Source organism: Pelmatolapia mariae, linkage group LG18 (assembly GCF_036321145.2).
Source record: "Pelmatolapia mariae isolate MD_Pm_ZW linkage group LG18, Pm_UMD_F_2, whole genome shotgun sequence".
Lineage (NCBI taxonomy): Eukaryota > Metazoa > Chordata > Actinopteri > Cichliformes > Cichlidae > Pelmatolapia > Pelmatolapia mariae.
Window position 1 is genome coordinate 33392113 of NC_086243.1, and position 13212 is coordinate 33405324.

The following is a 13212-nucleotide window of genomic DNA, read 5'->3' on the forward strand; positions in this document are numbered from 1 at the left end:
TTTCCAGCACAGACGCTTCAAACCAAAACCCTCGTGTGATTGCTTTGGTTTGGTTTCTGCCGACTGCTCACCTGTCTGCAAACACTCACCAACTACTTGCTGAGACTTGGAGAAGTGTAGCACAAACAGGAAGTGGACGACATTTGACTTTTCCCTGTTTCATACATATTCCGTGAGTATTTGGATCCATGCAAACTTCCCTACAAATGTGGGAATTTGCTGGTAACCAAAATAATTGCAAGTAGGGATTCAGTGCAGCCCTGTATGCACACTGTTCCCTGATGAACTGACCCCCGTCTACATTTTCACAACCCAGCCGTGGAGACAGATTACTCCAGACGTCTGCTGTGCACCGCTCACGTGCCGCAGGACTGTAACTGCACCATAAAGCAGGATTATTCTCGTACCTTCAGCTTTTAGCCACTTTTCGGGGTTTTAAAGGTGGTTTGCTTCCATGTGGTGTATATCACCACGGTAAGTGCAGACACACAGTAGCCTGCTCCAGATGGGACATCGACATGTACAAACCACCGCCTACTGATCATTTCTCTGGAAAACAGCGTCACCATTCCTGGAAGCTCCCTCAGAGCTCAGAGTGCAGACAGTAAGAGAGAGTCTTTAGCTTTTAAAGACTGAAGTCTTGAAGTCTTTCCCAGTCAAGCATCAGTATGAAATCTAGATTCTTAGGGGCTTTTTTTATTGTGGCTGCAAGTTTACAGTGATTTTATTATCCTATCAGCCTTTAAAAAGTGATATGGGAACAGGGAACAGGGAACCTAAGACCGGTTTGCTTGTTGAACTTGCATTAAATTCAGACTACTTACTGGATTAAATCCTGTTTTTATGGGTTCTTCACTTCCTCCCAGACTCTGAAAGGCTGCCGGAGTTCCAGCTGAAAGAACATAACTCTTGCTGCAGGAATAACCTGATTTAAGCAGCAAATCAATGTCCCTGAAAACACAGTTATCATCAGATCTTCCTGAAGCTTAACGACGGGACAGTGATGCTGATAAATGTGCTACAGCGCTGCTCTGCTCTGACCACTCAAAGCGCCTAAAACACACACATTCATACAGCTCTTTATAAAACTATGTACGCTGTAAAGCTTTCAGAGTCTCACTCTGCTGCTTTGTGTTTGTAGTCTAAGCTTTATTTCAGAAACATGCTGCTCTGCCTCTTTTCTGGAAACTCACTCGTACCTCACATTGATAAACCCGAGATGATCGAGCCGGAGAACCACCTTCGTGTGACTGATGTTAGTTCGAGGGAGGCCAGATTCAGTTAGAGCCGGGCCTATAATCAAAGGCCTGTGAACAGTAAGTCAGCTGTGCAAGCTGATTGGTTGGCTGTTGGCCCATTTGAAGGAGTCATGGTGTTTCTACCAACTGATTCACCCGAGAAGCAAACTGTTGTTTTTCCTACAGTCACTGTTCAAAGTTTAAAATCGGCGTGATTTTAAATTTAGACAAAAGTTTTTAGTGGCTCCAGTCCGCCCCAACTCGTTTCACACAGCGACGGGATGCTGAATAAAGAAGACGCTAAAAGGGGAGCTCTGTGTGCAGACTTGACAGACAGGCTTGTTTTGTTTGCCTCCATCTTTAAATTTAATCAGATTTCTGGTAAACTTGGCCGCAGGCTGACAGCAGCCGTCCTCCCTCTTTCTAGCTGGGACACCTGCCGCATGCTGGCAGGAGTCTAAAGAGGGGAAAGCATGCCCTCCACTACTTTTATATTGAAGTTTTAGGTGCCGTATATATAGATATCGATTTATTGTGCATTATTTATTTATGCGGTTATAGATTTGTTGTATAGAATATTAGCCTACGAGTATTTGAAGTAACTACAGCTTTGTGGAGCAGTAAGTCGGACCTGCCTGCACGGTGAGGTGAAAATGTTACAACTGCTGAGAGCAGGTAAATCCATCACTGACTATATTTGGACATATTTGGGAGAATTTTTGTTTTATTTTGCAAATTTCTGAATAAGATCACAGGATAGCGCCTCCCTCCTTATTTATATTGAGCCAACGTGGAGGCTGCACACAGACACTGACGTGTGTTTGGCAAAGAAACCTAAAGAGATGCAAAGCACACAGACTTTACTTCCATAAGCTGCGCAGCCATATACTGCAACTCACTTTTGCATTTTTTATTTTTGTCTGTGGTTAAACAGACAGGAAGTGCGCTGGATATCATGTTACCAGCAGCTGCTCTTTCAAAATAAGAGCGAGGGGATTGTTTAAATCAGCTGTGGATGGCATTGTTATTTCAGATGGATTAAAAAATAAAAGAAGATGACAACCCAAACATATTTACATGTATCCATTATAGTGTGTGTGCGAGAAACGCTGTCCTGTTAGTTCTTGATTTCAGATGCAAATTATTCATGTCGTCTCATTATCATGTTGAAAAACAGGTCACCAAAGATTAATCTGCCTCATCGCTGTCACTGATGACATTACCACAGTGACACCTGAACCACAGCCCTCTACCTGCTCGTCACTATTCTCCTCCACCCCTCCAGCTTGGCAGGAAGATTACTGAGGGGTGGATGTTGTTCTCATCATCAGCTGCTCGGCTAAACGGCCTCCGAGGGTAAACAGTAAACAGCATCGACAGAACATCAATATTCATCCGCAGCTCTGTTCATGTCGGAGCCGCTGCTGAAAATTTAATCGCGCCTGTTACACTTTCCCCAAGTAAATTTGTCGTGTTTGAGCTTCCTGGCACACACGTACGAGCCACTGAGCGTGCTCCGTGGGGCGAGGCGGAGGACTTTGAAAGGATCTCCCAGGAGGCGAGCGTTTAAAAGCCTCGCGCAGGGCCAAATTATACAGTATGATTTCATTTATCTTGGCGAGGGTGAGTGAGCTCCGTCCCGGCTGTCAGGGAACATAACCCGACTCAGCCCGAGCGAAGCGCCCCGACAAAATAAAAGCAGATCGTGACTAAGTGCTCCTCGTCCTGTCAGGAAACAGCCGACTGCTATTAATTACAGCCCATCTCTGCTGACATTTCCCCAGTTTTCAGGTGACATTAAGGCAAAAATAACTGTTGAGTTTGATTTCTTTCACTTCTTTGCTCCACCTGCCCGTCCAGGCACTCGTCCAAGTCCTGCCATTTTACTGTATGAGATTTATTACTCATACTGCAGCTGTGTAAGTAAGAAGTAGAGCAGGGGAGCTGGAGAAAGCCACGGGAATTAACTTGTTTTGACCAAGAAATAAAATACTTGTTGTGTGCCACAGATTTCAAACTTAAAGCTTGAATGACCACAGTCACAGTGAGACTACAAACAGCCAACACAAGTAGTACAGATTTACAACTGATGTCTCACTTCCTCTACACTGAGTTTTATCAAAATCTTCATCTACATTTTTGAATAAATCAGTAAAATAAAGAGCAAACTGATGCCTGACTCTGTTTGAACTACATCAGCTGCTGATAACCAGCTGTTTCTGGGCAATTTCTTGTGTTATTTTTGTTATCCGGTGACACTAGCTAGCTAGTTTACTGGACTGATGATCATTGGGTAAAAATGCTAACAAATCATCCAACTCTAGGTTTCCATGTGCTGTTGTTATGTGAGTATTTAAAGTTCAACAACAGGTGGAGCTAAATCTCCACCTGCTTCCATTAAACCACTGCAGATGAAGAAAAGGTGAACAAGCAAATATTAATAAAGTAGAGAATGAAATAGGCGTCAAACAAGGATTTCTAATGGTTACAGTTTCTACCTGAACTCGGAAGAGCTGAATTTTTACAAAGGTTTTCAATTCCATTTATTTAAAATTCAATCATTAAAAGTCCAGTTCCAGACTTTCAGACAGAAAGAAGTTCAGCATTTAACCATTTCAATGCCACCGATCTTGGATCCAGTTATAGGCTGTTTACTGGACGATGGGGCTACATTCAGTTTCTGGATATTTCTGATAGAGTCGGTCATGACCAGACCCAAGGTTTCCACTTCCCTCCACACGTTACGGAATCTGAAGCCAAAAATTGTGAAATTTTCAAAAAGGCAAATGCAAAGCTCAGAGTTATTCAGGTAAAGATGCTTGTTTATTTGAAACTGAAGTGAATCTATTTTCAATGATGAAAGATGAAAATTGAACCAATTGATGGTTCCCACCAAAGATAATCACCAAGTCTAACTTCTGTTTCATCATATTAACTCGATGACATCACTCAGATCCAAGAGCAAAAAAAAAAACTGCCTCAAACTGAGTGTTCAGGACGATCAGAGACCTTCATACGCTGACCTCGTTTTTCCAAACTTTGACCGTGTTAAACATGAACATCCATGACTGGAACAGGAGATATATGACAGAAAACAAAGAAATAAGGAGAAGCAGAATAGGCCCTTTTAAGCATTTAATTGGCTGAAAAACAGCTCTAAACCACATCCTCGGATACAGCGAGGGAAGTCTGCTGAACATATGTGCCTCCAGAAAAATAAGCATCCCAAATGAAACGGTTGGTAGGCCACAAAATTACACAGTACAAACATATGGAGGACAGAGCTGACGTACGAGCAGCCGACTTCAAAGTCTGAGCTTCAGACTCGCCGATCTTACTTGTTCTCGCAGTAATCTGCCGATTATGGCAGAACGTTTTACCTGCGGACGAGTTTATGTCCAAACACCTCACCTGAACAAACAAACAAGACGGGAACCCTGAAAAGTCGGTGTCTCTGTGGGCCACGCTACATTTACTCTCTTCAGACAGAGTTGAGACATCGCTGCACAGCTCGAGCTCCCTGCTGCTTTTCAAACCTTCACAGCTGCATCAGCATAAATCACATCTCTAAAAAGGGAAAAACTGGGCACTTCAGGGTTCTTCGCATCAGCTCTAGAGAGGGTGCAAACTTTCTCTACCACAGTCTGGGAGCGCCGTTGAAAGTAAATATATTTGAAATATGAAGAAAAACTGCTGGCCAGTATTTCCCCGCTTCAGCAGAAAGCCTTGAATATTGTTTGCGATGATTCTCCCCCAGCAGCTCCCACTTTCACACGTGAAGGCTCATAAATCTATTTAAGGCTTCTGAAGAGTAAACTTTTGGCATTTTTTCCTGTGGAGCTCTTTGTAATTATTTATGGTTGGTGTGTTTTTCATTCATTGAATTGCAGACCTTGTATATTTAACTTTTTTATTTATGAAATCTTCCGATGTCATCAAAAACAGCAACAATGCAAACTAATAAAAGAAATCACCTGGGTTGGGTAAAAACATGGATGAGTGGATTAATGCATCACTGAGTCGTGGTGTTCTCCAGCAGATACAGATTTCTTTACCGAATCTTGGTTTGAATCAGTCGACTTGCAGCTGAGAGCTCCGCTGTTAGTTTGGCTCTTTTTAAGGGATTTATCAACCAAAGGTAAACTTGAGAACATTTTTTGGCTGAGACACAATCATCAGTCAAGCAGAATCTGCAAATGAAAATGAAGAATTTGTATGAAAGTTGAAGGACTTCAGGAAAGGAAACTTTCTGATTTCAGGTTTCAGTTGGAGCTATCGTGGCCGTCGTGTTCGGTGCATGCAGGCTAACAGGTCTTACTGCCTCTTCTGCGCAGACACAATAATGCAATGTTGGAGTTCCAACATCCAGCATGAAGAGAAAGTGACGTAATCCTTAGCAGAAAGAAGCACTGAATCTCCATTAACCTTCTTTACATACATGAACGACTTAACCTCCATTAATTAGTGAACATTAGCAGTAAACTGAAGATAAACTGTATTAAGTTACAAACTTTTGCTGATCAGTTTAACCTTTTGTTATTTTTTATAACTTTACTAATTTATGCTCTATTCTAATGGAAACCCCGAGGCTGCTGGGATCTTATTATATTCTCGGTCCTAATGAGAATATAATGTGTCTGAACTCGACCATCATTCTGACTCGAGCTGTGCAACGTCGAGTTTCAGGACTGCGCTGCATCATTGTGCTTTTATTGCACAAGCAAAAGTTTCCTGAAGAGACTTGGGTGGCCCGCCCTTGCATGTTGATAGCTGCCATCATTAATTTTGGGGTTTGTTTTTCCCCCTTCTGAGTAAAAGTCGTGATCATTTTACTAGTGGACAGTGTCCTTGCTTTTATTTTGAAAGTTCAGTCGACGTAAACAGGTCCTTGTCGTGTTACTCTAAGGCAGGGGTCCCCAATCCCAGTCCACGAGGGCCGGTGTCCCTGCAGGTTTTAGATCTCACCCTGGGTCAGCACACCTGAATCACATGATTAGTTCATTACCAGGCCTCTGGAGAACTTCAAGACATGTTGAGAAGTTAATTTATCCATTTAAATCAGCTGTGATGGATCAAGGACACATCTAAAACCTGCAGGGACACCGGCCCTCGTGGACTGGGATTGGGGATCCCTGCTCTAAGGGCTTGTTGGGTTGCTGTTGTGCCGTCTTGTCCTGCTCTAACTGCCATCTTGGACTACAAACAGAAGTCCTCCTCCAGCTCTGGACATCCACCCCGAGCTGGTGGAGAGCTGTTTGTTTGCCTCTACACCGAGGTCACCGAGCTGAATGAGGACCACCATCACCAGAAGCCAGACAGAGTTCATCCACAGAAGATGAATTTCTGATGTCACAAGTTGTAAATGGTATTAATTAACAGAAGAACACCTGAGTGTGTCTTCATTGACACGCCACAAGTGCAGTCCAATTCAGCTCACAGACAGGAAACACATGGATGTATGATACAGGTGAGGATACACTTCACTACGAGCCACAGGCTGAAAAGCTGCCAGGTAAACAGCTCACACATCCATCCCGTCCACTTTCTTTGCCCAAATTTCCTCTAACTTAAAGTAACTGGAAACGACGGCAGCAAATGGAAACCAAACTCCAAGCTTCACGTCGCCCCTCAGCAGCAGATGGCTGGTGTCACAAATGCTTTTCCACATCTTATATTTTACACTTCAGTACCAGAGAATATTGGTTTGCTATGAATGCTTGATGTTTCTCCAGGGCTGCATTTTCCCTTCAAACCCTGCGGCACGCTGCTTCCAACAAAGTGCCAAAAGCCATTTTGTTCCATCTCTCTCGAGACGGTAAAAGCTCGTCGTTTATTCTGTTTTTCAGACGAACACCAGTTCTGAAAGAAGCGCAGTCAATTATTATCTGGTATCAAGACTCAGTGCTGTGCCACGCGCTTATTGTTATGCATGGAGCGCTGACTGTGTGAATTAGGCTTTCTGTGCTAAAAATCAAGGTATTTGGTTTGTTTAGTGACTCGGAACATTTTCATTTGCCTCTGCAGAACGTGGCATTATGTTCTGATGAGGATCGCGGCGCTCGTCTGCGAGGAAAACGCTCCATTTCTTAATGCAAACACCGCGAGTGGCCCGAGCAGAAGCAATTCAGAGGTTTATTAATAAAACATGAGTGAGGCGGGTTATTCCAGAGTGACAGCTAACACTCATTTACATGACTGCTGCTCTTTTCCTTTAAATATTTCATAAAAGAAGAAGAACAGAGTAACGGTGCAATGAATGCATGAATATTAGATATTGATGCAGCAGGATGCAAACACGATCGCAAATAGCATCGACTAAAATCCCTGTCAGAGTGCATTACGCTAAGAGTAAGTGATAGGCTTATAGAAGCTCGGTGCTCGCTCACCGCAGAGGTCACGATGAGGGTGTTTCAGGGATGCTGGACGTGAGGTGCAGCTCATTGTTTTATTATATGAAAGAGCACGCTGTGGTGCTTTATTAAGGAAAATACCAATATTTTCACTTTCCTCATAAATGTGACAGGTTCCAATAGTGCATTCAAACTAGTTTTTCATAAACAGTTTTAGTCTATATATAATCAACAGTTAATTAGTTGTATAACAGCTAATTAATTTCCATGATGAAAACAATCTGGAGGCGGAGGCACAGTCATTAGCAGCACATTTAAAGCTTGAATATTTACATTTTCTTGACTATAAAACATTTCATGCCTGGTTCAGGCTCCTTGTAAAAACAGAAGCTTACAGTCAGCTCTTTCTCAATAGTATTTTCTTTTTCATAAATGACTCTTTTTACTTGAAAAACATCCATTAACAAACCACGGATACGCCGCACACCGACAAAAGACCCCAAAAAGTCGATCCTCACAGTTTGAACCTGAATAAAAACGATCCCCAACAGTAACACAGTCACGAGTCAGTATTCTGCTGCTAGTCTGCTGTTAGCTGCTTTGCACAGCTTGTTCTCACACTCCATGTGCGAACAAACAACCACCGGCCAAAACAGCGATACATAAATGAGACTGTCCAGGGTTCCTACAGGCACAGTTCCTACAGATTTCAGAGTTTTTAAAGGTGTTTTTCAAAAGATCTGCATGAACTTTAAGTCCAACCATCCAACAAACCAGGAGACATCAGCCTCCTGGTTCTAGTACTCTGTGCCAAGTGTATTAAAATGTTAAAACAAACGTTTCCTCATCTGCATCCACAAAGGGAAACGTGTGGGAGCTGCCTCATAGTACACGTCTCAAACACTTCCTGCACAAAGTCATTTCACAGAATTCACATGTCCTCTGTCTTTGACAGTCAGACAACTTGGCTTTAAAAAAACATGCATCTTGTTTCCTCTGTTAGCCTAGCTTGTGTGATATTAATGCCCATCAGTAAATTATTGAAAAAAAATCTGTAACTGCTTGTTTTCAGAAAAAATGATGAATAAAATCGACTGACCGAAGACTTTTAAATACCAATTATTTCCATATTTTCAGATTAATTAATTGAATACATTTTAAGACTCTTTGAGGACCTGCAGGGACGCTGCTAATCATTTACTGTAAGTCATGTAAGCTGTGCAGCGTCTGAGAGACCAGCTGGATTCTCTACATCTTAGTAGTTTAGTGTGATGCTGCGGTTGCTAACGGGCCCTGTGCTAGCTCCTGCTGGCAAAAATGAAGAAGTCAGAAATGAAAGAGAAAGAGGAGGAAGAGTCTGATACATGAGCTGTGAGATGCTGTTTTTCCAGTTTATAGATGTTGTTGCAAACTGATGTTCATTTCATGTCACCTTTCAGTAATTTGCTTTAGAGATGAAAAAAAAGTATCCATGTCCTTCTTGCTTTCAGACAACCTGATTAACTTTTTTGAGATATACTGTAGAGACTTATAAAACACATGTATGTGTGACGTGTTTGAAATTTGCAGAATGTTTGGAAGATGAGCAGAAGTCTTCCTCAGAGCTTCGATCACTTTCAACGTTAACATTTAGGAGGAGTTTAGTTTCGTCTTGTTAGTGTTTCGTGATTTCTTTGTGCTTCTCTTTCCTCTCAGCTGCTTCTCCCTGGCCTGAATCTGATGGAGGTTTCTTCCTTCCCACTGTCACCGAACACTGCAGAGGGACTCAGATATTTGGAGCCGTCTCTGATATTTACCTTGCAATATGAAGCTGTATATTAAATGTGTCCGATGCATTAAAATTGAACTGAAGTGGGCTCACATGAGTCAGAGCTGGTACCCGACTGCAGGTCGGTCCCAGGCAAACAGAAGAGGACAGAAGAGTAAATCATGTGTATGTGTGAGTCAGCAGGGATTGTATTAAATGAGAAAAGCAGAGATTAATTATTTGAATGTGACACAGGCCGTCTGAGAGCCTCGTGGGGTTTTGCTCCTATACATAAAGGCTGAATATAAGAAATGAAGTGTGTGACACCGTGGGGGTCCACTCAGAGTGTCCCTCCATCCAACTGCTCCCCTGAAACCTGCACGCCTGCTTCTAAGTGCTCTGCTGATGTTCCTGTAAATGCAGTTTTAAAGCACGCTGCATTTGCAGCTTTTGCCATTTTCAAGACATTAGAGAAGCAAACTGTACCAAAATTTTGAAGGTGCACTTAAAACATTTTATTTTGCATTTGACTCTTGTTTTTATGTCAATGTAACTGAACCTGCGTTTATCAGACTTCTGTGCATGCACGAGAACAGATCAGCTGCTCGGTTTCTTCATTAGCGTCTGTCTTTAGCTCTGGTTTCTTTCAGAATTTCTTTCTTTTCATTTCACAGGTTTGTGTATGTTTTACACTGTCTTGGTGTTTGTTTGTCCATTTTTGAATATTTTGTTTGTTGTTTTTTCTGCATTTTTAACATTTTCATGTCTGTGAAGCCCTCTAAAACTTTACATGTGCAAATAAAACCGACTCAACATTCCTGCTTCAGAAAACAGACGGACTGGGAAACAGGAGGAAACATCTTCAGTCAACAGTTTGGCCAAATTTATCAAAAGAACAGCAGCAAAATTTATTTAGACAGAGACGTCTTAAACTAAAACTATTAAGTTAAATGAAATGAAATGACAATAAAATTATAAGTACAAAACAACAATAACCCACAAAGTGGCTGCATCAGAAGCCTCCACATGGATCCAATCATGACAACATGGACCAGATATACAACTCGGATCAGCTGTGAGATCATAAACAGCTCTTTATGAATAAATGTGTGGATACTACAGCAGATTAAATTCACACCTCACAGACAAAACTGACTGCCAGCAGCAGGAACATTAACCCGACTCTTCATGTTTCAGCTCGAAGCTCAAACAGGCCAACAGACACTGACATGCAGGACAATCAGGATCCAGTGAGATTCAAAGGTCACCACGGACTCAGCAGCAGCGGCTCCAACAAGTCCCCGAATCACAGAAGACGTGCCCACGGGAATATCACACATACAGACCCGCGCGCACATCTCGGCATCAGATTAGGGTTATTGTCAAAGCACAGAGGCTGATTTACAGCAGGAGCAGGAGGGGGTGGAGGAGGTGGAGGTCTTACCTGTGCAGTCCTTTCCTTTGCCTTTGCACTCGCCGCTCTGAGGATAAGACCCCCGAGCCTCCAGCAGCAGAGACAGCAGGCAGGCGGACACCAGGCACCGGACGACCCCGCCGGGACGCCCGCGATGCCTCGCAGGGCCTGACAGCATCGCGAAGAAGACGATCCGACCTGCAGACGCCGGCGGGACGCAGCGCTCGGATGTCGGTTCAGGTGGAAAGCACAGCTTAATCCCGGGTGCAGCAGGCGGAGGCTGGCTCACGCTGTGCCCCACTGACGGAGAGCGCAGAGGGGGGAAGGTGGAGGAATGTGCGGGTAAAGCTCGCCGGATCCGCGTTCAGGAAGTCTGGGAGGCGGTCCGGTTCGTCCGGGCAGGGAGCATCCTCCCCCTGCGTCCGCGCCTCTATCTTCAGGCAGACCGAGCTGCACCGGCTGGATCCGGCCGTCTGTCTCGCGCAGCACACGAAACGATCCCGCGCGTCGTGGATCCGTCACGGAGCTCAGCGGGGCGCTCCGGCTCACAGACGCGCTGCAACCACAACAAAGAGATCCGGACCGAGAGCAGGGAGGACGGGCGGGCTGGTCACGTGAGAGGACGCAACGCTCCCCTCCACCTCCACGCCCCTGACGCACGCGCGCGCGCACGCACACCTTGAGATGCAGAAGGCTGCAGTGAAAGAAGCTCCGGCAGGTCGCGGAGCCCACATCCACGGCCGGAAGCACGTGCGACACCGAACGTGGCGGTTTTGTTCAGTATCGTTAACGATGCAAGAAGAAGCACGTGACACTTTAGAAGGACGCGTGTCCACTCAGGACGTGAAATCGTTCCAGTGGAGGCTGCGGTTCCACCAGCAGCTGCTCGGAATCCGCTTCAGACAGTTTTCACATTTTTCTATTAAGAAGTCCCGGGAGAGAGGCGGGAACGATCTCACGGGAACAATCTCACGGGAACAAGCTGCTAAACTCTTCTGAAAATAAAAAGTCACGTGATTAATAATCAGTACGAGTCACGATGAATTGATTATCAGTCCAGCCTCATGTGTCACGTCTTTAGTTTTAAACAGACTGAGATTCATGAAGAGTTTGTGCATTAAATAAAGAAATGACCTCTGTGACTCTGTTATTGCACCTACATGATCATCGGTCCTTTGTGGACACTTGAAACTGTTTTAGAGTTACTGTTGAATTTTCTGTTTCCCTCTGATCTCTTAAAAACAACACTTTAATGTGACTGAGACTTTTTAGCTGGGTAAATAAAGGATGGCCACTTTGCCAGAAACTGGTCACAGCTTCTACTTTCTGACAAAAACATTCTTTGTGGCTCGACATGACGTCATGTCATTGGTGGGAGAAATGTTTGACACCTGTTTCACAGATTATAGGCCAACAAGTCATTTACGTCAGTTTAAATATGTCTATCTGGCCCACTGATCAATAAGAAATCATTTCATACAGGACGATGTATTTTTAAAAAGTGTGTGTTTTAAACGGTCCCCAAAAGTTGATTCTGTTCATCTGGACGTTCCCTCACCCATCAAAGTGACTTCAAATGACTTTGGGCTTTTTAGGCTTTCCTTACCTGCATGATTGAGCATCAAGACATCTTTTAAAGTGCTTTCAAACTAAGGGTCGGTTTCACACTGCACAAAGTCCAAAGACTGTTTTACTCAAAAATTGTCATGTTGGTGCTGAAACTGGAAAACAGTTTAGTTCCACAGGCAGGCTGGTTCTAAAAACCAGTCGGTCCCCACAGTGACTGAGTCAGTATCTTCGCTGTGACTTGAACACAACACTGCCTGGTTTTCTTCACCTGAACTGATTCACCAAAACATAAACCCCAGTCGGGAATCAGCACCGTGGTTATCAGCACTCACCGCTTTAGAGTCTGAGCATGGTCATTAAAAAGGGGCGTTTCATGCCTCATATGACTCCAATCAGAAATGTTATCAGATGATGATGATTCATTTGAGTTAATTGTTTTAACACTGAGCAGGTTTCACATTAGAGCTCTGAAACTTTACACTGGACACCTGAAAGGTTTCTGTCCCACAGTCTGACGAAGCAGACGGAGATCACTTCAGTTTGTCTGCAGGTCAGAGTGCAGTGATCTGTGTTCTAGTTTCCAGTGGAGTAAAACAGACTCAGCAGCAGATTAGAATAAAAAATAAAAACATGCATCATCAGGTTAAACCAGGCACATGCCAATGACAGTGCACAGTCTGTATCTGTGACTTCGTTTGATGGTTTTAGCAGCCTTAACAACTTTAGCTGAAATTTAAATATTTTATTAGTTACTCAGTTCTAATTAACAGGAAGTCTGTTTATGCTAACCAGGACAGCGGTCATTAACTTAGCAGTCCACCTCTCGTCTCACTGCTGGCTCTAAACACCAACACAGCGAAAACATTAACACTGAGCTTAAAAACAAAGCAGTGA

General features: G+C 43.7%; 1 protein-coding gene across 1 annotated transcript in view; it reads right to left on the reverse strand.

The window, feature by feature from the left end:
• tmeff1a (transmembrane protein with EGF-like and two follistatin-like domains 1a) overlaps positions 1 to 11670 on the reverse strand; it is a 107745-nt gene extending 96075 nt beyond the window's left edge. The window contains exon 1 of the mRNA XM_063461953.1: positions 10780 to 11670. Within this exon, the coding sequence (XP_063318023.1) occupies positions 10780 to 10927 (148 nt within the window). The 5' untranslated portion in view covers positions 10928 to 11670. The remainder of the gene's footprint in view (positions 1 to 10779) is intronic.
• Between the last annotated feature and the right edge of the window lie 1542 nt (positions 11671 to 13212).